This window comes from Anser cygnoides, chromosome 12 (genome assembly GCF_040182565.1).
Source record: "Anser cygnoides isolate HZ-2024a breed goose chromosome 12, Taihu_goose_T2T_genome, whole genome shotgun sequence".
NCBI classification, from domain to species: domain Eukaryota; kingdom Metazoa; phylum Chordata; class Aves; order Anseriformes; family Anatidae; genus Anser; species Anser cygnoides.
Genome location: NC_089884.1, coordinates 11,118,012 through 11,145,972, shown reverse-complemented (window position 1 = coordinate 11,145,972; position 27,961 = coordinate 11,118,012). Strand labels below are relative to the sequence as shown.

The following is a 27,961-nucleotide window of genomic DNA, read 5'->3' as shown; positions in this document are numbered from 1 at the left end:
CCTGCCGGCGGCCCCTCAGGTGTGCGCGGCGCGGCGCGGAGCGGGGCAGAGCGGGGCGGCGCAGCGCTCCCCTCGCCCTCCGGCCCGGCCGCCGCCGCCGCTACCGCCGCCGCCTCCCGGCGGGCCCGTCACGTGGGGCGGCGGCGCTGCAGCTGCGGTCCGTCCTCCTCCACCTGCCCCGCAGCGCCGGCCGCGGCCATGGGGCTGCGGCGGGAGGCGCCCGCCCCACTGCCGGCTCCCCGGGCGGCGCGGCGGGCCGGCCCCGCCGGCGGCTCGGCGTAGAGGAGAGGAGGGAGCGGAGCTGCCGCGGTTCCCCCGTCCCCGCTCCCCGCCGCGCTGAAGGGCAGGCAGGCGGGCGGGCGGGCAGGCGGCGACCCGCCATGGAGAAGGCAGCGGCCGCGGAGCTCCGGCAGGGCGCGCTGGTGCCGCTCACCGCCATCTGCCTGGGTGAGTGAGAGAGCGAGTGAGTGAGCGGCGGGGCAGGGCCGGCAGCGGGGCGCTGGGGGCGCCGGCACCTGCGGGCCCCGGGGTGTGGGGAGCACGGGGGGTAGCGTCTGGGTGTACCCCCCCCATGTCCCCGTCCCCGCTCCCCGCAGGGACTCGGGTCCCTCCCGCCGGAGGGAGCCTGCCCCGTGCCCTCGGCCGCGGAGCCCGTGCGGTAGCCCCGCGCGTCGCTTCAAAAATCAACCCAAAAAGTTTAGGCGCCGCCGGTGCCTCCGGCAGGCTGAAACTCGGGGGCGGGCAGCGGCTCCTGCCCGCGGAGCAGGGCGGAAAGGCGTTATTTCCCTCGTCCCCTGCCGTGCTCCGCTCCCCTCCTGCCCTCCCGGCCGCTCGGAGCCAGCGCTCCCCGCCGAGCAGGTGTCGAGCGGCGGCGGCGCGATGAGACGGCTCCCGGCTGCCGGGCTGGCAGCCCCTGCCCGCACCCAGGGGGTTCGTTCATCGGGCTGGAAGCGTTGAACGAGCCGAAGAGAGGCCGCCCGGAGGCACCAGGGCCGGGCACGAAGCGGGAGCTGTTGGACCGCTCCGCTCCTGCCCCAAGTGCCGCTGAACCTGAAGCGCAGCGGGGCTGGGGCTGCCTGCGGCTCTGCCGACAGCTGGCTCCGACAAACTGCTATGGCTCGCGGGAGAAAGATGTGCAAAACCCACTGCTGTTCGCTAAGAAAGCGGATTAGAGTGCATTTTTAATAATCCCTGAGATAGGTGGTGTCCCTTACGTAAACCATCAGAAACGGGTGCCTGTGGCTGGGCTGCTCGCTCTGGTCTTGTACAAGTTCTTTTGACATCAGTGCTTGCCTCGGAAAAGGTAGAAAGTTAAAAGCTGCTCTGGTTACTACAAATATATCTATTTTGACTAACGGAAGTACAACCTAAAAAGCTGTCTGAACTACTAAGTTTGAACAGGGGCTGTAGCTGCTGTTACTTTTCTGCAGAGGCTTAAAGGGATGTCAGAAGTGTGTGCAGCATGAGGGTAATGCCTGCTGTACTGTTTATTCAAAGTTAAGGGAAAGATAAAAGTTTCAGCCATTTCTCTGAATTTCTTAGGTGTTGTTTTTTTCCTGTGGCCTGGTCGGACCTTTGTTAAAGCTTTTGTTATTTAACAGGAATAGCACAATTGTTCTAAAAACGAATAATATATGGTTATTGAAGATCATGTGAATTCCAGAGTTTAAGTGAAAGAGCGCTTCTTGTACTTAGCAGTGGGTAATGTGCAGTTGAAAGTTTGCTAGATTTCTGCTTTCTATGACTTCTAGAATTTCACTGTCTGGCTCTTCTTTTCAGCTGGAATGCTTTATTCCTATTCCTTGCACAACTGACAGTAGTGGAAGTTGAGAAACATGAGAGGTGGGAAGCTTGTCAGGTATTCTGCTTCAGCCAACCCTAAGAATATAATAATGCTGCCACTTTGACTATGTTGTGTTTTACTTCCTGCTTGTCTGTCCCTTCCAGTCATCTTTACTTTTTTACTTTTTTTTTTTTTTTTTTTTTTTACTTTACTTTCAGTTCCTGCCCTCTTGCTTCTCCAGCCCTGCTTTACTTTTACTTTTTGTTCTCCCGGAGGCTTTATGTGCTGTTTGGTGTCTGTATAAACGCGCTGCCACTGACCATTGCTATGTGTGACCTCAGCTGTACACCGCTGCTCCAGAGACTGGAACTGGGTTTGTTGCAACTGTTCTTCCGTAAGGCCATTTCATTTCTCATTCTTGAGAAATTCTGGAGGGCATAGAAAGTTACCTAACAGGGAAATGATCAAAACAGCAAAGTCAATGTCTGTCCTGCTTGTGGGAAAAGACAGGTAGCTGTCATTTGGTTCAGAGGCGCCAAGATGCAAATTTCTCTTCTGATACAAATAACTGCTTTCCCAGCTGAAAACTTCACCCTGGCAATTACTTAGCAATCCAAATGAATGGCACAGTAAGTTTCCTACATGGAGTTCAAGCCAACTGAACTGCTTCTGTTCTTTTCTTGCTTTCCCGTAATTCTACCCAACTGTTATGAAAAAGAGCACCTAGAAAACTTTCTGGCATACCCCTGGTCTCTCACTGGTTTTGTTTTGATGGAATTTTAATTTGACAAGAGGTGAGAAAACCAGCAGGGAATGGCTGTTCTTTCTTTTGGGCCTCAGAGCTTCAGAAGGTGCTGGTTACAGCGCTTGTGTGGTTTGAGTAGATGATGCTTTTGAGTGAGACTGAGAGCGAGGAAAGCAGATGTTGGGGAAAGTACCCGATGTGAAAGACCTTTATTCTGAAGAACTATTCTTGACTGCTGGCTTCTTAGCGTAAAGGAACTTGAAAATGAAAGGAAACTTGCAGTGACAGCCAGTAGATGTTTTGTATTTGCATAGGTGAAAGAGCATTTCTGGGGGGTGTCTTTTTTTAGCTGCATGCCAGGCCTGGCGTGCAGTGCTGCTTATAACTCTGTCTTGCTGGTGGTGAGCTAGGGCTGCTTGTTTAGCGGTGCTCAGAAGAAAGTACCGTGGCTCTGAGTCATCCGGTTCCGCTCTGTCAGGCCCTTGTCTTCCTGCTGCTTATTTCCATTTAAAGGGCATGGGTCCCTTGGTCAGGCTTGTGAGGAAGCCTCTGCTGGGGAGCTCATGTTCTGTTACTTTGGGGAGGTTCAGGTAGGAAATGTGGAAAGGCTGCAGGGTGCTACTAACAGACCCTGGCATTTCCATGCCTCTCAAACAGTCCCTTCAGTCCTGGCTGTTAACAGTGTTGCAGAGTATATTCCTCTACTTTCTTTGGAGCAAAATATTTTAATTTTCATAAAATCAAATTAGCGACTTAACGACTGGTTAATTTATTCTCAGCCTTTATGACTAAATTACTATGGTTACAGGAGTAGCGGTGCTTTAGTACCGCGTGAAGAAACTGTGTGTTGCTGTTACTGCTGCGATCCCAGGTCTGTCACGTGTGGACTCGCAGCTTTGTCATGGAGCTGACTTGGGAAGCGGAGCAGGAACCTGGGACAGGACCGGGGGATCGCTCCTAGGTGCGCTTGCTGACCTGCCGGAGCGAGCTGGCGCTGCGAAACAAAGGAAATAATTACATAGCACGTTGTCATGATCGTGTAACAAATGTTGCTGGTCATTAATTATGTAATAAAATCAGTGCTATTAAGGTCCTTTGAACATAGTGTTAATGCTTATTAGCACAAACCTGCAGCTCGAGCCTGGTTCTTCTCAAGCCACAGCGTACGTATGCTGTTATTCAGCTCCTGTCCTTCCCTTGTGTGCTGCTAAAAAGCTCGTCCATCCTGCAGCTGTTTAGAAGGAGCTCCCCTTGTGTTTGTGGCGATGCCCCCTTGCCAGTAACGTCGTTCCTCTGTGAACGGTGGCACTGGGAGCAGTTGTTCTCTGCTTCGTAGGGCCTGGCCTTGGCTGAGGTGCGCAGCAGTCTGCGTGCCTGCCTGCGTGGAGCGCTTGGAGCTCTGGCTTTGGAAAGGAAAAATTGTGGACGTCCAGGTGTAAGCCATGGCACGGGTGCTGCAGGCGTCTCAGCTACAGGAATTTGCTAACAGAGCGAGTCCACAAGTGAGTGAAAGCCGCGCGTGGACGACTCGCAGTGGCAAGCCGAGGGTTGGTTTTAGCTTTTCCAGTTGCAGCTCTTGAGTGCTAGGTACTGTCTTTCTCCCGTGCTGGTTTAAGTCCTACCAGAAGGTGGTTGGAGCAAAGGACATTGTCTTGTGACGTTTGGGCAGTATCTAAGACAATGGGGGCCTGTATTCAGGCATCCTGCTCTGGTACGTAAATAGTATTAATTGCCAGTAGCTTCCCAGTGACTGTTGGAAACAGGGCCAGTTTCTGTTTCTATTTTCTCCTATTGTTCATTTTTTAATGAATTTTTTTTTTTTTTACTAAGTGCTTGCTGACAGATCAGCTATAGAAGGATTTAGGACTTAACACATGCAAAATAAAGCCAAAGGGTGTGCCTGGCTGGGATGTTGTGAATTAAGTTTTGGTAACCTTTTAAACCTTCCTAATTTGCTTTAACATTTGTCATGTTATTAATAAGCTGTCTGTGTAGATTACGGAACGCTGCTGAGATGAGAGCAGTTAGTGAAGTGCACTGTAATCATTAGAGAAGTGCCTTGAAGAATATATGGGGAAACTCTATGGAAGTACATCTTAATACGGAAAAAACATTTTGGCAGTAGCCCTTCTTATCAGATCACTCTAATGATACATATATTTTAGGGGAAACATCCAAGAAAAGAGTATTTAGAGACTAATTTGTAAATCAGCTGTGCATTGTAAGCACCACCTTATCCTATTTTGATTTTGCCAGTGGACCTTTTTGAAAACTTCATTGCTGTTGATTAGTCAAGTTAATCATATTAGCATTTGCAGCTTATTTTCAAGGTGACATTTACCTAAGAGGAACAAACTTTGCTTTATTCAGAGGGGATGTATTTAAAGGTAACAAGCTCGTTAATTATTTTCCAGCATTTAAGCAGGTAAAGTGACTAGCTGTGATTATGAATGTTTTAGTGTAATTGTTCTTCTGTCTTCCGCGATTAAAAAAAACAGCAATCCCACAGAAGACAAGAGAGAGGATTGGCAGTTATTTCTGTTGGTAGCATATTTGACAGATACTAAACTAACATTGTGTGTTGCCTTTTTATAGCCACAGTGAAGGATAGGAGTTGATTTATGTGAATTTTCAGTGTAGATAAGCTAAGTTCTTGTTGGAAGACTGCAATATATTTGTATTAACGCTGCAGCAAACACTTAGAAATGGTTGACTACTAACTGCCACCCTGTGCCACTGGAACTTGTATAAACATTATTTTTCTGTCTTTACACAGTGAATCTCTTCTTGACTGGGAAAATAGAGAGTGCTGTTACCTCATTAGGTAAGGCATACTTTTCTTATTTGTGCTTATTGTTCTTTTGAAGTTGTTACTGTTTCTTTGCCATGTGAAGAGGTCTTTAAACAAAACAGTATGACCTTTGCTTGAGAGAGAGTAACAGTGACATTTTAGGAAGCTCAGAACTTTGAAGTCTTGCTGGACTGGTTATTGGACTCCATCGGTGTCACTGTGCTAGAAAAAACTCTTAAGCTTGAGGCTAAGGTCACAGTATGTGCTGATTTGTTTGGGGAAAAATCTCTGTTTAGGAAACATGCCTGGGAATATCAAGCTGGGGACAGTGGCCCATTCCCTGAGGAGCTAAAACCAGAATGTTAAAAATGTCTCATGAATCTCAGAGTGGAAATTCAACCAGAATCATGGCACTGAGTGTAATTTTCTTCTCTCTAGCAGTACTGTAGCTTACTAACATTACTGGAGCGTTATAATCAGGGTCCTCTTAGTGATAAGGGTCTTCTTGTGCCTGCCAATCCACAGTCACGTTGTTAGACATACTTTATGCCCGAAGAGGTTGTGACTTAAATTAAAACAGAATAACCAAATATGGGAAATAGGAGGAAAGGAAATGGGGAAAAAAAAGCTAATTGTAAGGCAGTGGTTTGATTAATGTGGGAATTGGAGCATGCCAGTCAACACGGGGGTTTGAGAGAAGATTTAAATCAGGAAAGGGTAGTAATTTTGTGAGTAGGTGACTTCCTTAGGCTTAGCTTGGGGGGAGCTTGATGCACCACATAGGACATTTGTTGTTTGCAACACTGTATTTCCATTCCTTCATTGGAAAAAGTCTAGAATGTGACCTATGTCCCAGTCTGTTCTGCCTGAATTGTTCTTTGCTTTGGATGGAGTCTGGCATCCCTTGGCTGTGTGGTATATGGGTTTATGAAGTGTAACTTGAGTAATTATACGGTGGCTGACCTAGGCTGGTGATACTACCTCAGCCTGAAATACGTAACGCTTCATCCAGTGGGCACTTCTGCTTTCTAATGCTGATCTTTTGCTGGAAACAGAGTTGTAATGTTTCACTTTTATTCTTTTAAGTATAGGAAAACCTTAGAGTACTGTAGCCTTCATGTTTTCTTGTCCTGATACAGCTTTGAGTTATTCTGTCTCTTGGCAGTGTAACTGGAGCAGGGTGAAAAATGATCATAAAAGGTCATTGCAACAGTGTGATTCATGTCCAGCTTCTCTTACCTGTGCGGTGGAGGATAACGGGTTAGTATGGTGCAGCTGTAAGGCAGATAACCCTGTTGGGAATCCTCTTGCAGGGGATGTTCCTCAGGAGCCCTGATAAAAGTGGGGAGGGATATTTGCTGTCCTAAGCGTGCCCTGACAAAGCAGCTATTACAGATTTGATCTCTACAGTAAGGCATAGCGGCGTTTCTCTTCCGAAAGCTACTAATAGCAGCAGTAATGAGTTCTGCAGAGCATGGGCCGAGCCACCATCTCAGCTGCATTGTACGATGACTTCAAGCCATTAAAGCTGCTGCTGCTGCTGGAAGAGAGCAGCCCTCCCACTGCGTCCCCTTCCCTGAGCTCAAGGTGAGCCAGTCGAGCCTGTAGGACCAGCAGAGCGCCAACTCGGGTTTTGTCAGACCAGTTGAACCCTCGGGCTGTGCCTTGCTGTGCCTTCGCTGGTTCTGGGCTCGGGGGCAGCAGCAGCCAGCTGTGAGACTGGAAGAAACAAAGGGGAGTCTTCAGGCCTTTCTGTCCTTACAGCTGTAAGGGGGCTGTGTTACCAACGTGTGCAAGCACTCCTTGACAGAGCACTTAGAGAACTTAGGGAGAGCTTTCTGCCAGCCTTGAGGCAGCTACTAGGGAGGCGTTTGTTGCCAAATGTTAATTTTTCAGAGAAAGTTCCTTGTGGCAGGTGCAAACCATCCCTTATCCTGGAGCAGATGGTTGGGCTGTGTCATCTGTGACTGGGGCAGACCCTGGGCCATCACAGAAGGGTGCAAAACGGTAGGATTTATTTTCTGCTGGGGTCATCTGAAAATTTATTCCTGCTCAGTTTAGTAACCCCAGCACAGTTTGTGCTGTCCTCTGGTGGAGTTCAACGTCTGTTCTGTTATAGTTACTTTTGCAAAAAATAAGAGCGATGTTATTCATGTAATGTTATGGAAACTTTCTTGGAAGTTTTTAATAGCAAGAAATAGTGGCATATTTAACTAGCAGGGAGAATTTACTGCTGTTTACAGTATAAGAAATCCATTTAATCATTACAGAAAGAGCCTCATTAAGATTTATGTCTGCTTGACGGAAACTCTGAACTCAAACCTCTTCTGGCATTGAAAGGTTGTTTTTTTTTTTGTTTTTTTTTTTTAATCTATAAAAGATTCATTATTGTTTGTCTTCAGGATATGTATATTTTTAAAAACCATCTCAGTAGGATTTTGGTGAGTTGGTTTGTGTGTCCAGGGATTGGTATTTTCTTACGTCATGCTTTTTCAATACTCCAGAACGTGGAAAACATGAGCTGTTTTGGGCTTTCTGTAATCTGGGTTTTCAGTTTGTTTCTAGGTTTGTGCATAAAGGCACAAACATTTGTTGTAAAAAGTTGTCACTGTTCTTGTTGTGCATTGTCACAGATAAGACCTTCCGAATCCAGGAGAGTGCCTTTCTATTTAGAGACTTCCCTTTTCCTTTAGATGTTTTGGCAGTTTGAAAAGACTTTTGTTCAGTTCCCTTAAGGTATCCCGCTGTCATGCTGAAGCCCAGCGTACTAACACAATAGTTCAGGCAGGTATGTGGTTCTCTGTGCTTCATGGCCAGGAACTGAGAAGGGAATTGAGGCTCCTACATTGACACTGAAACCCCAACAGTATCAAAATGTGCCCTTGTGGTTTTTCTGTTTTCGTGCCAGCACTGAAGGCTTTGTTTAGTGCAGGTTTTTCTTTCAAAATAAACCTGTCATTTATGTAGGTGAAAGAACAGCCGCTCTAAAGCAGCGTGCGAATGCTTCACCTTGTCTACCACACAGCAGTCCGTGCACAAGGAGGAAAGAGGCAGAGACAACTCGTTAGGAAGGAGATCTATTGATCTATTGCAAATGCCATAATGATGAGCATTGATGAGAAATGAGAGGCATCAAAGGCATATGGCAAATTAAGTGAGGTTTGGGTAGACAGAATAGTAGTTCTCTGTGTGTGTCCCCTCCCCGGTTTGCCCCAGTAGGTTCAGAGAACTACGCACACATCCTTAAAATAGTGTAAGTATGCTTCGGCAGTATGAATTAAATGTAGTGGTCCATTCAAATGAGGAGTCTTCATGGGAGCAAAGCAGTTGTCCTTTTAATTTTGTGCAGGGTGAGTCTGAAATGCTTGTGTGTCGGAAGGGTAAAACCATGAGAAGAAGATACTGAGCAACAACAACCACTGCGGGATGAACCGCCCAAAGTGGTGTGTGGTGTGAGTGCAGCCCTCACCATGCTCATTGCTGCAGATTTTCACAGCTGCAATGCTGCTGTTAAAATAGAAAATCTTTTTGTTTTATCTGTTTTTCTTTTCGTGTCCCATGTTTGTAGCGGATGTGCAGTGTTAGTAAGAAAAAGTGTTTCTCACTGAGAAACTGTCATGTTGCCTCAGATCCACCGCCTAGGAATTAGGGAACTGTACATTGCTGCAAAAGAAAAAGCTGCTAGTGACATTCCTTAAGAAAATCTGGGATGTGTCAAATAACTATTGGTCTTTGTAAATGCCTTCTAGAGCTCAGGAGCAAGTATTTAGGAAATAAAGGCTCTGCTAAACTTCAGTGATGAATGTGAGTGAACGTGCTCGTGTGAAGTCGCCAGTGTGTTGATGGCACCTCCTCAGATAGAAGCTAAAATGAGCTTTGTGTAGCTCTTGGTTTTGTTCTCTGCTCTGATGCATACACTGTCAGCAGAGGCTATTAATCCAGAGCAGTGGTTGGTACAAGGGGAACAGAAATATTTGCAAAGCTGTGCTGGAAGCCTCTGGATATAGTGCTGTGTGGTGTGTTTGTTCTGTTGGCTTTGTGCATACTGTTTCCTTCCCATTGAGAAGTTCTGGTAAGCTGGCAGTTATGAAATGCAGTCTTCCAGCTCCTTTATGTGGTTGCCAGCTCTAGGTCCTCGCATGCTGCTACTATATGTTTATGCAGTGACAAGTGTGTGGAGGAGCACATTTGAAGGCCTGAGTAGGCTGATGTGGTGTGTGTAATGAAACAGATCAAGAATGTAGTTGAAAAATCCTGTGGATCTTATATTTGCTTTTATAATTCTGTAATTGCATCTTTGTATTTTGTCAGTGTCTAGTGTGGAGCCTCTCTGGTCTTAGAAATGTGCTAACAAAGATTTTCTTGTATTTTTTTATAACTGCTTTGCAGCAAAATATTTGTTTGGAAAATAGCTGTTTACTTGTGTCTATGTATTCTGTAAGTTTCTGTGGTCTTTGAAACTAGGAGGAATTATGTACATACGTTTCAGTGGAATGCCCTGCTTGGAGGGTGAAAATAATGGCTTTTTATATGTTTTGCCTCAGGTAGGTTACTCACCTCATGCTTTTTATATTCCTGTGGCTCTCACTTCAAAAGTGCTTACTGTGAACAAACAGAATAGTGCCAGGCACGGGTTTACCAGGGGGGAAGCTGCAGCCGGGCCCTGGCCCCGTCCCCAGCCGAGCGCTCTGCAGGCAGCCCTGCACCTGCCTCCACTGCAGCTGAGCGGCTCTGCCAGCACAGCCTCACCCCGTCCCTCCAGGGCAGCTGATCCTGGTCCTGGCTGTGGATCAAAAATGATGTGTTTGTGGCTGAATTTTTAGCAACGCTGCAAGTCTGTGATTTGTGGCGTGGTGTGTTCTCTGTGTTGTGTCCTCATACACATGTCATGTGTGTGCATGAGGAAACCTCAGGTGTAGGCATCCTTTTCTTCATCGGCACCTTTTATGTCTGTGAGAAATAGAACTTGTCAAAAATTGGAATATTATGCTGCAATCCACAAGTCATGCTCTAGATAGTCATTTGATTTAAAAATAGTTTTAAAAATATATTTGGAGAAGGTTCAGAATAGCTATTGCATTACACAGAATTTCCCCGCTTGTAGTCTACTGAGAGTACATCTTCCCAGCAGAAGAGCCTTCCCTCTTGTCCTTGGAACATTTCACTTTCATTTCTGAATTGCTTAATTACGAATTATTCGTATTTGATGTAGCTTTAATTGGTCTGCTCTTTTCCATAGGAAGATCTGAAAGGACTTTGAAAATATAGAGCTTTATTTAGTCCTGTTTGCTACTTTCCCTGTCTGGAAAACTTCTGCTATCTGTGGGAGTTCAGAAAGAATTTAGAGTACTGAGGAATTCTCAATGAAAACATTTGACGTCAGAGTCGAGTTTACACTTTCTCTTCTTTTGCTGGGGATTTTTTTAACCATTACAAAGTCTTTGGGTCTGTCTGTTAGGAGAATGAATGATGCGGCCAGGAACAGACTATAGGAAAAGGAGGTTCTAGGTATTTACACTGACTGTGGATCTTCTCCAGTCGGTGAGCATCATACCCAGGCTTTTGGGAGCTGGTTAGAAGGATTTCTTTGTTACATCCTCTTGGCAGATCCATGCAGTAATATTGATTGTAGCCTTTGGTAGATTCATACAAGGTTATTGATTGATCTTGCATTGAAATGCAGGTTATGCTTACCTGTGCTTCAAGTGGATGTTTTAATTAAAAACTGGGGCAGGGAAGAAAGTAGTAAAAGGATGAAACTATTGCCTCTCATTTGTCTGCAATCCCCAGAAATCGATGAAAGCTCTTGTAGCTAATGGGTGTTGTTGATTAGGTGAAGCATTAATAATATTTTTTCCCCCTTACTAACAGCTGCTTGCAGTGGAGAACTTGAACAGCACACAGAGAGACGGGGTGTCATCTATAGTCCTTCTTGGCCACTAAACTATCCTCCAGGTGTAAACTGCAGCTGGTACATTCAAGGAGATCGAGGAGACATGATAACAATCAGGTATGTTTTGTGATATTCCGTATGGATAACAGATTGCTTTGCTGAAATGAAACAGCGTGAGTTCTTATCTGATATACCAATATCAGAGTGTTTGTCAGGGCTACTGAATGCTTGGGGAGGATGGAAGCTGTACTTGATCACACTGGAGCATGGTTGCAGGTTGCCCACCTGCATTTTAGAAATGTTCCACTATCTTGTTTCTGTGGGTTACTCCTGACATCCATTATTATATATGCAAGTCATTCGTAGTCTTCTAATTTATTTATCTGCACAATACCTGTGTGAGATTTCATCCACCTCTGGTAGATGAGGAAGTGGGAAACAGTGATATATTTACTCACATTAAGTACTCACCTTTCTCTTCATTGCCTATAAATAGGAATAGGTGAAAGCTATGAAATCTGGAGCAGCCTCAGCAGGGTGTGGTGTTAAGATTTTTAGTTCAGTGGGATGTTTAAGATTCTTAGAGCAAAAAATGGCTTTTTCTGTAATGTCTTGAAATGCTGCTGTATTTAATTGTCAGATGAAGATAATCATTACTTACTGTTACTTGTTAACCAAAAGACACATGCTTTTTTGCCTAATATTTATTTCCAACAGAATTAAATAATAGTTAGAATTTGTGGCACAATTTCAGCCCTTTATATAAAAATGCTGTTCAGAAAAGACTAGAATGCATTACAAATGGTTTGTTAAGAATTTTTAGGCTATAATATAAGCATAGTGTGAATTCGTTTAGTTTCATTGGGCTAATTGTAGTATTCTTCTCAAACCTAGAATGGCTTATTAAAAAAAAAAAAAAAGAAAACCTAGGAAAGGTTTTTTGTTTGATTTTTTTTTTTAGTACTGTTGTATTTGACACCATCTGCTCATTCTTTGCTCAGCTGCTTAAAAGGACTGCAAACCTCTTCAACTGCAGATGCTCAGCAATTAAAAACAAATCTGCCACAGATGGAATAATAGGAGGGCTCCACCATCCGTAGTTCAAAATAGGAACTACTCATCAAAAGTAAGGAAGTAGATACCTGCCAGCATTTGAGATCCATAAATAGAAACACGCTTTTAAACCCCATTAAATTGTATTGGACTTGGGGAATTTGTTTCAAAGCAGAGATTGTTGGAAGCTCTGAGGAAGCATACAAATGAGACACAGGACTTGGCTCTGGAGAATAGTACTGCAGTTTATGCTATGAATACGTCTCATAGCTCCCAGTCAGAATTAGGATTCTCTTCTGCAAGTGTGGATGTGATAGAGGCTAAAAAATTGAAGGAAAGCAAGATGAGGAAACTGGTAATAAAGCATACACAGTTCGAATGTGTGCAGCAGCAATATAGTTTTGAAAGATTTCTTTTTAATGGGTTTGTTTTCTGTCAGTGGATACACAGCCATATCCTGCCCTCATATGCACATGCAAACAATGGGGGCTATGTGTTTACATCCTAGGGAGTAGTTTGCCTTGTGGGTAACAGACGTGTTGTAGTGCTGCGTTTCTGACTATAAATGTACTTGGAATGACTCACTCCAGTGTATGAAATGCAAAACGTTACAGCATCTGAGGATTTCTTTAGAAGGATGTAGCCCTCATAACGCCAAGGGCGTAAAAGCAGGAGCTGACTTCCCTAGGCTAGCATGACATAGGCAAACTGGCAAACAGGGTTCAAATGCAAACATTTTTTTCCTCTCGGGGAATGCTACGCTTCTTGTCCTAGCAGTGTGCTGATAGGAGCATAAAAGAGTAGCTTTTCTAATTTTCCTAGGAAAATCAAACACATTTCTTGTGATAAGATCTGGATTTTGACAGGTTGTTTAAAAATAATAAAAAAGCAAAAAAAGCAAGCTACCGCCTTTGTGTTATGTTATACTGAATGCATTTCCCTTGATCTTGAATTCTCATTGACGGTAAGACAGCAATGTTATATAAGCAGCATATTTGGGATACAGCAGGAGTCGCTAAGAGATAAAATTGCAGCTGAAAGTAGTTGTGATTTCTAAAACATTTGCAGTCAGTGGTCATTTTTTATAAACCTGTTATTCAGCAGCTTTTAATAGAACAGTACCCAGATCTAGATGTGGATGTAAGATGCTGTCATCTGTGGACACGTGTCCTTTAGAAGCTTTGTTAATATCTGCCTTTCATGTTTGTATTGATTTTCTTCATATCCTCACATTTCCATGCTTACTGTTTTACTTTATAGTTTACTTTTTTTGAATCCTTGGGAGAGTCTTCACAGGAACAGGAATTATGTTTTCTCTTGTTTTTATCTCTGTTAATTCTGCACGTTTCCCTACTTTCTTCCAAGTGCGTGTGTTTGATAGAATCATGCTGTAGAGATCAGAGAATTAGCATGTAGCTACTATTTTCTAGAACTATATTGTGTCACTTTATATTCAGATAAGCAGTCTACTAGTTATTGTTTTGGAAACTACTCAATTTTTATCTCCTTTTCTCTAGTTTTAGGTCTTATTTTCACAGGGGACTACATAAAATCATGTAAGATGAGACAAAGATGTCATATGCAGTAACTACCTTTTTGGACTGTCCTTTACAGGCTTTATTATGTGTATGTTTCCTCACATCTGAGAAAAGGATTGTTTTTGTTTAGCATCTGATTCTTGCAGTTAACACAGATGTGGGCACAGTATAAATGAATTACTTTTTATTATAGAAATTTATGGGACCGAGAGTAAAATGTGCTCCATGTTCAGAATTCAGGATAAGAGTAATGAGAAGTGATCTACTTAGTGACCCACTCAAGCTGTTTCTTAGTAATTGAGGGGGGAGATCACCTTTGCTGGCTTTCAATTCAGTGATTTGCATCATTGGCTTTGGAAAAAATACCATCTGAGCTTCAGGTTCTGAGTAAAACCAAGGCCTGTACTTGTAAAGGCTTGATGGTCTGTATTTATACGACAAATTCAAGGGACTGCTTTGTATTTTACTTACTGAACTCACAGTGTTTCAGAATTTGACATTAACGGGAAACACTCATGACAGCCATGTATCTAATTAAGTTGCATGGGCTCAGCTTTTTGAAGAAAAACAGCCTGTGTCTCCTGCCCGAGGTTACACGATTGGTGCTTGGGAGTGGGGAGCAGAATAGAGCTTTCCTGACTTCCAGGGCCTTGTGCTTCAGTGGTTAAGCAGAAGTTTTTAATGAGCCAATTAAGTCATCAGTTGTTCGCAGTCTGCACTTGCTGTGAAGAGGTTGGCAAATAGAAGTAACTTTTCTTGCTTAATTGGCCAGTCTGTTTTAGTTTGGGACTGTGCTCTACTGATCTACCCATAATATTTATTCTCCAATTTTTTAATGAGTTTAGAGGGCCAAATCGGACTTTTTTTTGTTCCTACTTTCATTCAGATTTTACATCTGCTGAGCCTTCAGCAGTTTACAGTTTTTTGTTTGTATTTATGATCATCCCATGCGTGTCTTTTTACAATTACGAGTACTTTTCTTCCCCAGCTTTAATCTGTAGTTGCTCATGCTTAAATTACTAAGAGTGGTAGGGAATTCCTTGCATTATTTATAGAAGTACTTTTCTTTTTCTAGCTGCTATTGCTCCTTTCAGTGCAGATGGCAAAAAGAGCTTATCTCTGTTTAGCATTAGTTTTGCAGGTGACGTGGTTTTTTTCTTCCTTACAGAGCATAAATGACTATTTATGATAAGTTGGTTTAGTGGAATTCTTTCCAGAAATGTAAATACTTGACAGTTAATAGGAAAATATAATTGTAGGCTACTGTTGCTTCATTTGAGTAACATATTTTTTCAGTAACATACCACTGAAAGAGAAATTAGATGATTTTACCTATTTCTGCTACTCTGTAAAAGCAGATTGTGCTATTTGTCAGTTCACATTGAGTTGTTCTGATACTCAGGGTTTGAATAATCCCAATGTTTAATGGACTATTCTTGTACTTCTGTATACAATTATTTTTTTTAAAGGAATTAGGTGCAGAAGAGATTTTCTCCCTTACTTCTACTCTACACCATCAATCATGGTGTAGATGGCCAACTGCTGGGCTGATCCTTTTGGCAGAAAAATTTGCATTACAGTTTGAGAAAATTCAACTGAATAAGTAAATGTTCCCGTGCTCTATTTTGTGGGTAGCAGGATTAAATTATTCTTCAGAAGACTGTAACAGCAGCACTAGATCTAATTACAGATGATGAAAGAAGTGGAGTAGCAGAGGTTGAATGCATGATTCAGAACTCTTAGGTAAAATAAATCAGTGAGCTATTTAATGTCAGATTAATATGGGAGAAACTTCTGACACAAAACCTTGTTGCAAATGGGTTATAAAGTGAAAACCAATTTGCTCTATTTCTACATGCACTCATTTGTATACATGTTATTTCATATTTTGTCATAAAGGAGTGTTTTTTCTTGGGAGGTTGGTTGATGGCTCAGTCAAATATATTATGTTTTTGGACTTGCTTGAAATCACCGTCAATTTGTACGGGGCAAAATTGGCTTCCACTGACAATAATATAACTTAAAAGGATGCTGGTGGAAAATTGTTATAGAGTGACAATGCCTTAATCAAAGAATAATTTGTTCAAATAAGTCTGTTGATTATAGTCTGTGTGAAGTAGAACAATTGTTTTGACTTCGCTTTTGCCGTCAGAAATTTTATAACTGCTATGGCATCTGTTGTATATAAAACTTTACATCAAAACTAGAACGCTTATATTTCAGAGAAATTGCATTTATTCAATGGTGTTTCAAACTTTCAAACACACCATTGTGTGTTTAAGGTGCTTACTAGTTCTAGAAAAGGGGTCATTCTTGTGAATATTCTGTATCACTGCTTTTTAAATACCAAGGCATTTGTTTCAGTAACTCATGCATCACTCTGTGTTGGTGTTTTCAGAGGGGCTGTTAAAGGTGATACCTTCTTGCAAGTATATTCTGCCTCATCACCCATGTACTCAGATGGTTTTGTGGCTAAAGCTTGGATTTCTGAGTGAAGAAGTTTGGGATTCTGTTCTGAATCTCAGATCCACAGCTGATGCTTGGGAAAATCAGTTATCCTCTGTATGCCTGTGCCTTTACTTCAGAAAGTGGGACTAAAGTTTATTCTTCATCCTCACCTCTTCCTCACCCTTCATAATAAACTGCCCTTCTCCTTTATTAGCAGTGTACAATACGATGTTCTCAAGGTGCAAACAGATGTATTGTTAATTATTTACAAATACAAGCTCTCTGGATATATTGCTCATTTGCAAAAGAGATTGTGAACAAGGCATTCCAGTGTAGCCGACTTTTTTTTCTTCCTTATTGTGAATCTTAGAAGTGTTAATCCTTTTCTTTTTGTTCTAGGGAAAAGGTCCACATTTTAAGATGCAGACAACTTCTTATATAGGCAAATTCTCCTCTGGGTTTGATGGATACTTACCTGCAAAAAGTAAAAGTAGCTCTTTTCAGCAGAGTGGTGAAAATGAGTGAGCCGTGAGACCTGGTGGGAGTGCTGGGAGCTGGGCAGGGTAGGCGAACAAATTGTTTAGCTCTGTAAGGTTGTTCCTGGTACATCTGAAATCTCTATAGAAGATCAAAAGATGTAGTAAATGATCTTATTTGTCTTGCACAAGCATGAGTTTTTCTGGTTATCCCCCCACCCACCCAGCTGTGAGTTTCCCTTACTTGATTTGGTGACTGACTGTTCCCTTTACTTACAAATTTTGTTGGGAAGATAGACATTTCTAATACTTGCCAAAAAAGTCTTCATGACAAGAAAACCCTACAAATAATTCCCCAAGTGAATGATAGAAACCCTTTTTAATACTGAAATACTTTAAAGAAAGTGAAACCACTGTGGTAGCTCATTAAAGCTGTCTCAAATCTCTTGCAAAAGACTTGAAGTGGGAAGCAGTAGTTTCACAGCTGCTTTGTATAATTCCTTTTCATGCTGTGGTGCCAGTTTGTACACTTGGTCATTAAGAAGTTTTTGCAGAATGCCTGGGACAGAGGTGTTCTTTAGTTTACCTTTACGTGGTTGAATACTTCAATCTTTTTATTCTGACTGGAGTCATCTAAAACTTCCTTGCAAAATTAGCTGATTTCAAAAGCTTGATGAGATTGCTTATAGCAAAGAATTAGGTACTGTGGGAATATTTCTCCCAAGTTGGGAACATACATAGAGCATGATAGAAGAAAAAAAGTTAGAAAAGAGGAAGGACAAATTTGTGTGTGACAAGTTGTTGGACATCTTTTAATTTAATGCTTTCAGGGCTCTCTTACTTTTCAATATGTTCCTGATAGCTTTTTTGTGTGCAGAGTTTCCAAGTTGGTATATTTTGGCAGAACCTTCAGGTGTGTGTAGGCTGGGACTCCTGCTTAAATGAATTGCCTACATCACACAGTTGCTGTTCTTTCCCTTTCACCATCAAAGAGCAAGATCTGGGAGGCATTAACAGCCTTTTGTAAATACCCCGCGATAACAGAAAATTATCTTTTGTTTATCTTTTTCAAATAATTCCTCTTCTATGTTGGTGAGAAATCCTTTGTGGAAGAAGATCCCTATTTTATAGCAGCTTTTCAGTCTTTCTGATTTTCTTTCCAGGACTTTGCATCAAGTATGCACAGACTTCTACCAAGTTAATTGTGTGTAGCTGAGTTATGTGAAAGAGGAACAAAACACATTTCTAAGTGTCCTGAACAGTGTGCCCTTTCATAATGAGCTGTGCTTCTCTGTGCAAAGCTATTGTCACTGCAGATTACTGAATGCAAATGTAATCTGTTCCATCAGACTGAACAAATACCCCGTGTGGTTCCTGAGCTACAGGTTAGGGAGCATTATTTGTTTGTGTTCGGTGTTCTGCAAACAGTCGGGCACCTCGTTGCCCTAGGTAAGCTGCTATTGATTAGCCATTGGGCTTGGGTCAGCAGAAGAGCTGGATGCTTGACTCCGAGAGGTTATAGGCTCATTCGCTCTGCATTTGCATTCCCAGAAAGGGAATATTTTAGTCTAAAGTAGTCGTAAATAATGGTAGAGTTAGAGAGACTTCGTTCCATTTGCACTGCTTGCTGTTCACATCTCTTCTTGTCTTCTCCCTGCTCATCCACAGCTTGGAAATTTGATTTTTGTCTCAATTCTTTGTCCCCTTAGGGTTCTTTGTACTGCTCCCCATTGCTCTTTTTCCAAGACAGTAGTTTCCCATTTCATTCCATTGTTTAATAGATTTTAAGCTCAGAAAAACCTGAAATGATTTAGTTTGTCTTCCATATAATGGATTTTGGACTTGTGCTTTTACTTGGATTGGCGTTTTAGGAAGCAGTTTTGTTTGAGGGCTCTGAGTGAAAGAGGATTCATCCTTTCAGCTTTTGGAGCCATGTGGCATGCTGTTTATGCCATTGAGATGGGTGCTTTTCCAAACTGGGGGAATTTGAGTGCTATGTTTATATGTACTCAAGATGTTGTAGGTGTTTCATTATCTTTGAATGTGATTTCTTTATGTCAGCATTGCTTGGTGCAGAAACTCAACTGGTACAGTCTGTTTTTTTTTTTCTTCTCTGTTTAGTTTGTTCCAGATACAAGTCTTTTGTTACTTGTTTTCTTTTGTTCCTAACAGCTTTAAGAATTTTGATTTGGAAGACTCTCAGAAATGTGCAGTAGACTGGTTGATGATCGGCCCATCTTCCAAGAGAGAGGAGTACAAAGTGTGTGGATCTTCCATCCCTCCATCTTTCATCTCTGCAAGGGATCATGTTTGGATATTTTTTCACTCAGATGCATCAAGCTCAGGACAGGCTCAGGGATTTCGCCTTTCTTATATTAGAGGTAAAACCGTACAGTTTTGTTAGCTTCACTTACACTCTCTTTGGTAAAATTTGAAGACAGTAGTGGTTTTTTGTTGACAAGATTCATGTGCCAGTCTTGATGACTGTGTTAGTTAGCATGTTAACAATATTTTTTCCACTTAGCTTTTAACGGCGCTCCTGAAGTCTGCTGGCCTGACTGACTGATTTGTGACACACAGGGGTGTAGACGTTAAAAAGTGACATCAGATGGTACCAAAAGTTTCGATACTGACTTTTTTTCTCCTTGTCCTCTTTCACAGGAAAGATCGGTCAGGCTGTGTGCCAGTCAGATGAATTCCACTGTGCAAACGGAAAGTGTATTCCTAGTACTTGGAAGTGTAATTCCATGGATGAGTGCGGGGATAACTCGGATGAGAGGAACTGCACTGTCCCTCCGACAGAGCCTCCGTCCAGCATCTGTCCCTCAGGAACATTCCAGTGCAGCGTAGCCCACTCCACTAAGTGCTTGATGAATGAGCTGAGGTGTAATTCCGTTAAGGACTGCAGTGATGGTTCAGATGAAGACAATTGTCCCGATCTTTCCTGTGGCAAAAGGCTGGGTAATTTTTATGGATCTTTTGCTTCCCCAGACTTATTCCGTGCTGATCACAGCAGATCAGACCTTCGTTGCACATGGTACGTGGACACACAAGATAATCGGCATGTTTTGTTGCAGTTTGATTTACAGTTAGGCTACAACGACTACGTAAAGGTATATGATGGCATTGGAGAGAGAGGTGATAAATTATTGCAAACATTTTCGTATCACAACAACAGGCATTCGGTGAGCGTGGAGTCATCAAAGGGCCAGCTCACTGTTTTGTATCATGCCCGCTCCAAGAGCACTGGCCACGGGTTCAATGCAACCTATCAGGTGAAAGGCTATTGCCTCCCTTGGGAACACCCCTGTGGAAGTGATGAGGAGTGTTTCACGGACAAGCAGCATTGTGATGGCTGGTGGCACTGTCCAAATGGCAAAGATGAGGAGAACTGTCCAGCTTGCCAGAAGAATGAGTACCCATGTGAAGGAAACAGCGGGCTTTGCTACTCAATACTTGACCGCTGTAATAACCAAAAGAACTGCCCAGATGGCTCAGATGAAAAAAACTGCTTTACTTGCCAGCCAGGAAACTTCCATTGTGGTACAAATCTGTGCATCTTTGAGACTTGGCGCTGTGACGGCCAAGAAGACTGCCAGGATGGAAGTGACGAACATAACTGCCTGGTGATCGTTCCCAGGAAGGTCATCACAGCTGCTCTGATTGGGAGTCTTGTGTGTGGCCTGCTGCTGGTGATAGCACTGGGTTGTGCATTTAAATTATACTCTCTGAGGACCAGGGAATACAGGTAAGCACCTTGTTTTTATGATGCTTTAATATCTGGCATTTTTTTTTTCTTTCAAAGAAAAGGAAGTCAATTGTTAACTGGGGACTTTGGAAAAAACTGTGAAATCAATCAGAGAAATTGATGACAATTAAGTAGTAGTCACCACATTGGGCTTAGAGAAGAGTAGTCAAGATTTTCAGAAGTAGGGGAATATTAGCTCTTTTGTCATCTATGGGAAATATGTATTTATTGTGCAGCCTGGCAGAACCTGAAACTAAAACAAATTGTTCTGAGAAATTTCCTTCCCTGCCTGTGCCTGTGTTTTGTATGTTTGTGCAACTGTGGTTTTGCCCTTCAGGAGAAAGTTGTAAGGGGCTTTCTGATGCCTCTCTCTCTCATCACATGCACCAGCTTTGTGCCATGCTGCTGACAACATAGTGTTTTCAGCACAGTGTGCTTTCTGTTCTCTCCTGATCAAATGTGCCTGATGAAGGAGCTGGAAAAAGCCACCGTGCTATGTTGGGAACCTCTGGACCTCAGTTCTGGCAGGACAGCCACAGGTCTGCAGCTGCAGGCCTGACCATTCTGTGTGCTTGTTCCAGTGCTAAATGTTGTATTTTCCAAAAATAACCTTTGGGTCCTTGCTGAACAAGTTAACTCTTTTATTGGAGTAAGTGAACAAGGTAACTTTTTTATTGGTATATGTTTTCCAATATGGAAAACCTTCAGTTGCCACAGACTCCAAACCAGGACTGCACCAAAGTACTTGCTGATTTGATTCGCTGTTACTGTTATTCCTTTTTGTTTATTTTAGCATGCTGATACGATTGTCATGGAGCCCAGATAAAGGTTTACCTTTTAGCTGCTAGTGCGAAGCCCTCTGGGCTGTTTCTGTGCATTAATGTGAGGGGAGGCAGGACAAACTGACTGCCCTTCTGTTTTTTTTTCCTCACTGTGTTTTCATTTCCAGAGCATTTGAGACACAGATGACACGACTCGAAGCAGAGTTTGTGCGGCGAGAAGCTCCACCTTCCTATGGGCAGCTGATAGCACAAGGGCTCATCCCCCCAGTTGAAGACTTCCCTGTGTACAACGCATCACAAGTACGGAGACATGAGTACCAAAGAACTTAGCAGTAGCCAAACTACTATAAGTTAGATAGAATTGATCTGGAAGTGTTTCCTTTGAATAGGAATGAAGCTATACTAATTATATGGAAGCGCTCTTACAAAAATGCATGTTCTACTTTGAGGTGAAGAAACGTGGTTGCATATCTCGGTGCTGTGGATAGTTTTGAACACATTAAACATGTTTGCTAGGGAACAGCAGTGAGATAAGGACATGCTGTTTTGCTGTATATCGAGAATGAACCAGAGATGGAGGTCAGAAAGTCAACAGAAGAAAAGGCTTTCCAAGCTGAAACTGTAAAACTGTCTGAAGTGATAAGAAAATTCTGCAGTTATTTTTCACTTAGAAATACATTAAATTGGGAAAACATTAAGTTATATTTCACTGCTGAGTTCTCAAAAATCTTCCTCGCCCCATCAAAAATTACCCACTGTGATACAGTTCCCAGTGCGATAAAGCACCTGTAGTTTTTTAATCAGTTGTAGAAGTATTTGTGTTAGTCTTTCTTCTCTGTTGTTGTCATCAGGTTTTGAGAATCCTCTGCTTGTTGCTGATGACAGAGGGATTGGTGGCTGTAGTCTGGTTCTTTGGTGGTGATCTGAGCAGGTGTGGAGCATCTTACTAGGCAAACAAGTAAAGATTAAGCTCGTTATGGACACTCTTTAAGGATGAGTGTTTCGGTAAAGGCAGAGCACTGTTAATGGTTCATGAAAAAATATAAATTTAACATGGAGGCACGTGGTTCAAGCCCGAGAGTTCTGGTAAGAGGGAGATATTAGTGAACAAGCCTTAGGAGAAGTCTTTTGAGTGTGTGTAAAATCAGTTTCTGTCTGTTACAGGCCTCTGTGCTGCAGAACATCCGAACAGCCATGAGGAGACAGATGAGACGTCATTCGTCAAGACGAAGCTCATCTCGGCGGCGCCTTGGCCGACTCTGGAACAGACTCTTCCACAGGCCTCGGGTGAGAGGACAGATCCCACTCCTGACACCTGCCCGCACTTCACAGACTACACTGGGTGATGGAATCATTAACCATGCTGAAGGGACTACTAGGAGTCCTCCACCTTCACCCGAGGGACCTAATTTACAAGCAGATGCCCATGGCCATGCCAGGGGCCTACAAGAAGCTGGATGTAGCAGCTTGCAGTCAGAGACTGAAATCACAGAGCCATCACCTTCGAATGTCTTACCGAGTACTTGCACAGCTGTACACGCAGAGCCTGAGACTGGACATGCTGATAAATCTTTAGGTGCTGAGACCTCTGGCAGTGAGCTTAAGCAGCCCAGTAAAGTGGATTCAGGAAAGGCTTTCAGAGATCCTTTGTCTGAAAGTGTTACAGAAACGATCCATGGCGGGTCAGCATCCAGGAGGACTGTCCCAGAGGGCAGTAATTTAAGTAGAAGTCATCCGTTGAGTGAAGAGCCATGTAGGTTGCCCTTAAAAAAGTGGGAGTCTGCTTATTCAGACAGCCCTGTGAATGTTCATATCCAGGTCGATGGACAAAACCGGTGTTGCCCTAATTCTCATCGGGAGGAGCCTTTGGGTATTCATGCGGCTTGTTGCCATTCTGTGGAAGTGCCAATGTTAGAGTCCTCAACCCCCCTCTCTGAAATCAATACAAGTGATGATGAATCTTTACTTGTTTGCTAATAAAGTCTTTTGTTTTGGCCCTGTAAATTTTGTAACTTCATTGTTTATATGACAGTGCACTTTGATTTTAGGTGGTCAGTGCTCTCAACTTTGCCTGTCAAAACCAGTGTGCTTTAATCCCCAGGGAGTACAATGCAAGAATAAATGGGACAGGTTTCTGTCTTTGTTGCTATTCCTGAAACTCCAGTGGGGCAGATGTAGGCCAGTGTGTGATGTCAGGGGCTAGGAGAGCGAGAATGTGCCATTGCGGGTTGGAGGCATCTCCATCCTCTGTTATTTCTTCTGTGCGTTTATTCACTTTGTATTCAGGGAATTTGTGTTTCTTTGCTTTTTCAAGTGGTCTTACTGAAATCAGCGCTCTGTTGGAAGCTGGGGCAGGCACCAGATGTGACTATGAGTACTATACAAGAAATAACATTGTCTTTTTAGACATCATAATTTAACTGAAGTTTAATAGTTTTAATTTAAAATATTTAGAAGGTAATAAAATCCTTTGTAGCTCCCTCTTTATAGAAGTTTGTTTTCTTTGCCCCCTTCCAAAATGTTTTGATGGCCATATGTACCTTGAAGTATCCACTAAAACCAAAGTTTCTATATAGAGTATGCAGAATATCAGGTTTCCTATCTGCTATGACTGTAGTAAGAGATCAGCAGTGTTCAGTACAAGTGGAGTTCTTTGAACCCCATTTGCAGCAATATTTCTTTTTTTATGTAGTCATATGTTCATAGTGATGTTGTGAAGGTTGAAGAATTGTTTGCTTTCTCCTTGCCCTCTTTTTCCCCTCCTCTCTTCTGTCCTTCTGTTTTCAGGGACTTTTATGATTTATATCACTTTGGTTGTACCCTGAAGGTTACTGAGGCTTCACAGCTCCTGTTGGCCACAATAGGAAGCACTGAGCACTTGGTAACTGTCAGCATCAGACTCTTTATTTTGTAATAAAATCTGCTTCACAAGTTTACTTATAAATCTGTTACCTAGGTGCAACTGTATATTTTTTTAAAGAGGATTTTAGAGGTTTGCTTTTTTCTTTTAAGAACTGAAATAGGTCAGTGCCAGTTTCAAAGCTGACACTGTGTGGATTGCATGCTTCTTTAAACTGGTGCCTTTTTCTTTTTTAGAGTGCAATTAGAAGCAAACAAGTTATTTACTTGGAAGAAGGGTGACATTGCTTAATCAGGAGTGACCTGGTGCAGGATGAGAGCTGGTTATGGTGTGATAGTTTGGCCTCTCAGCGACGGATAGGATGCAGCCATGAATTGGTGTTGGCCACGCTTCCCCATGCCTTTACAGGAGCTCTGCTTCAATCCCTGGTGAGGTAGTGACAAACTAAAATGCTATATATAGCAATTAACAAGGAAGTTATTGCTGCTGCTCCTCTGTAAATATCTGAGTGCTCTGATGCCTGTTTATTGCTGTAGGAATTCAAGTTGCCTAAAATTAATAACTGAACTTGTAAAGCTGAGGTAGACTTTGGCATCTGAATAAGTGGGCTCTGCTGTCCACAGATCCTCCTGGCTGCAGTGACACACAGGCTTTTGCTGTGAACAGTTCAGTTTACACTGAAATGTCAAAGATGTTTTTCTTTTAAATGGGCTATATTTTGCCCTGAATCTTTTGCTAAGAACTCCCCTTGGGAGTGCCTTAAAACAAGGCATAGGACTTTGACTTCATCAAAATGTAATGTGGGAGAATTAAATTGGAGTGATTTTTTTTCTTCAGTTGCAAATTGGTTTCTGGCCCGTGTGTCCAGAGGCAGAAGATTCAAAGTCTATAAGAGCATAAAAGGGATTGTGGCAAAATGCATAAGGAGTAAGAGTTGTAGTTACACTAAATAAGTACTGCTAACTCATTTTTTTCCAAGTGCTTTTGTGATCAGAATTCATTTCATCAAGGGAAATGAAGCTTTGAAAGAGATTTTAATAACATAGCATTTATAAACATTTTAGGTGCGTTACACCTTTGCGAGGCCATGTACTGTAGTCATCACACTGCCAGTTGTTTGCATCAAAGGGTAGAGACTTTAGTGTCTTTTTTTTTGGTAATTTAAAATACATAGAGTTGTATTTGTAAAGTAGTAAACTTAATTATAATGGGGAGGAAGATTATATTTCAAGGTTGTGATGATATGAAGGACCTTCAAAATAAGTATATATTTAATTGTGTTACAGAAATGTATTTCTATAATAAAATCATTTTGATCATACTATGCCTTAAATTATCACCACTGTAAGGCTCTTAAAATTGAAAAACATTGAAATCTCAGAGCTGAAATATATGCTTCAAAATACTGCTATATTCTGGGAACAACCCTGAACAGCTACTACTGTTTTTTATTTTAAGATGTGTAACTTAACGTAATTTCTTACCTATATCGTGGATATTTTGCATACTGATCCATTTGGTAACTCAGTGGAAATTTCAGTGAGAAGGTTTTATTTTTAGAAACATATGAAAATCCAGGTTAATGAAAATGTGATGCTTGAAGTGTATAGAAAAGTTCACAGCCATCACTATTGGAACTTACAGCCTTGCTTAGATGAGACATACAAGCCTGGTGCTTTTGTGAGCACCTAACTTTTGTATTCTGCAATACAGTATTCTCTCCTGGCTTCTCTAGCTCATTCCTTGGAGTCAAGAGCCGCAAATTTGCAGAAGAAACCTGCAGATGTATGCTGTGAGCACGAACAAGTGCATCACAGCGTCCTGAAATGTAGATACCTGAAAGAAACCACAAAGTCTGCCTTTTCTCCAGCGCTTGTAAGCATTAAGCAGAGAATCGACCATCGTCAAAGATCACCCAGTTTCTGTTTCATGTAAGCTTCCTCCTTGTGTTCAGAACTTACTTTAAAAAAAAAAAAAAAAAAAGTGGAAAACTGCTACTATGCCAGAAATGTAAACAGGAAAATCTCATTGTTCCATTTCTTTGCTCAGTGGAAAGTATCATCACACTTTAATGACTATACAACCTAATTAGCTAATACATTTATTTTTCTTTTCTATATTTTAAGAATGCTTTTCTGCATTCTTTAAAGATTTTCATAGAAGGGAAACAAAATATTTAAGATTTTTTTAAACAAAAAACCTACAAAACTCCCCTGTCCATATTCCCTCAAGAAAACTTCCTAAGAAAACCTTCTATTTAGACAGGAATACCTAAACCTTTCCTTGATCTAAGAACAAAAGCTGATAGGCAGCATGAAAGGAAAATATGCTCTCTGACATTAAAACACAGGGTGTATTTCTGTCTGAAATTTTGGCACCAGCTTGTGTATGACTCTGTGACATCCCTTAAATGTACTTGTTTTTTTTCTATTCTCTGCTTTTTTGTTTTGTTGTTGTATACATTCACTGAAATACGACATTTTACTGTAATGTATGTACAGGTGTATGGTTCAGGTATGGCATCATGGTTACCAGTGTTTGCTGGTTCCTGGACAATGATACTATCTGAGTAAGATGCTGGGCATCATCATACTTTGCTCTTGCTTTTGATCTCTTAATTTTTAATAAAACTCCATGCGTCCAGATACTGTGGGTTTCTGACTGTCACTTGAGGGTGCTTAAACTGTAAACGCTGCCAAAGACTTGTATGTTGAGTAGGTTATGAACCTTCAGTGTGAGATCTAAAGATCTTTTTTTTTTTTTCTTGGCTGTGTACTTTTTGCTGGTAGTTGAAGCTGTGGACCTGCATCGCTTTTTCTAGCTAGTATGTGTGAAACCTTACCACTAGCAATTCCCTGTTGTATACAACTGTCTTTAAAAGACATACGTGTGCCCCAAGTAACAAAACATAGCCCTGAAGCGTACAACTGGTTAGGTGTTATTACAGGGGTTAAAAAACAAACAAAAAACCTCAAACCATTCCTAAAATGTAGCACTTGATTTCCTATAGCTGGGGGCTGTGCTTGTTTTGCTGATGCTTTCTCCTCCCCAGCTTTTGCTTACGTCTTTGGAGGGAACCACTGGTTATATCCTGCTGTTTTTTTTGGTAGAAGGTTGGGGACTAAGTTGTTTTGTGTTGATAGAAATTTACAGGCTTGTAAATCTTTATCTGTATAGGAGAGAATTGGACAGACTTTGTGGTCCTCCAGATTTATCCGTAGTCATGAGGCATGGGAGGACACAGCTTGATTTGGAGGGACAGTACCACGTCACCTGGTAGGAAGCGTTTGCTTTGCTTCATCATGAAGTGCTGATTCAGCTGCAATGACAGTGGCACAAGCATTAATACAAACCTAATAACTGAGGTAAGCAAGGCTGAAATGAATATAGCCCATAAAATGGAAATAAAGTAATAAATGACACCCGTGCACTTGCAGCAGTGTTTGTTGACAGCCTGTGTAGCACAACAGATGTGTCTTCTGACAAACCAAGGAGTTAACTTGAAAAGCCTTAAGGGATTTATGTATTTTTTTAATCTGACTTTCGAGAGAGCGCACTGCTTTTGCTTATTTAAGATTTTTGGTCTTCACAGGAAGCAGCTTTAATCTCCCAAGCAGGAGGTAGGATTTAGAAGCAAACTCTCCATCTGTGACCTGAACCTTGCAGGTAGCAAGCCTAATCTCATGTCTCTTGTTAGTCTGTTAATGTAGCAAATTGTTAAATAAGCCATCCTTCTCTTTTCAGATCCTGTCTCTTGTGTTTTTGGCTCCAGGGATTAAATGGTCATGAGGGCTGGTGTGAGTGGCAGGAGTCTACTTTTTTTTCCCCTCTTTATTCTATGTTT

At 42.2% G+C, this 27,961-nt stretch overlaps 1 protein-coding gene across 5 annotated transcripts; it reads left to right on the top strand.

Annotated features, from left to right (window-relative positions):
- Positions 1-4: 4 nt before the first annotated feature.
- Positions 5-24,208, top strand: LRP3 (LDL receptor related protein 3). Of its 5 annotated transcripts, XM_067004194.1 has the most exons (8): positions 6-447; positions 1,780-1,842; positions 5,305-5,352; positions 11,191-11,329; positions 18,900-19,108; positions 19,389-20,475; positions 21,425-21,557; positions 22,422-24,208. In XM_067004194.1, exons 2-8 carry the CDS (start codon positions 1,836-1,838, stop codon positions 23,232-23,234), a joined length of 2,436 nt encoding a protein of 811 aa, XP_066860295.1. In that variant the 5' UTR covers positions 6-447; positions 1,780-1,835; the 3' UTR covers positions 23,235-24,208. The 5 variants fall into 5 exon arrangements, with proteins under 5 accessions (XP_047924796.1, XP_066860295.1, XP_047924794.1 ...); XM_048068837.2 differs by lacking the exon at positions 1,780-1,842 and having other exon boundaries at positions 18-447; XM_013176587.3 differs by lacking the exons at positions 6-447; positions 1,780-1,842 and adding an exon at positions 4,012-4,030.
- The last annotated feature ends 3,753 nt before the right edge of the window (positions 24,209-27,961 follow it).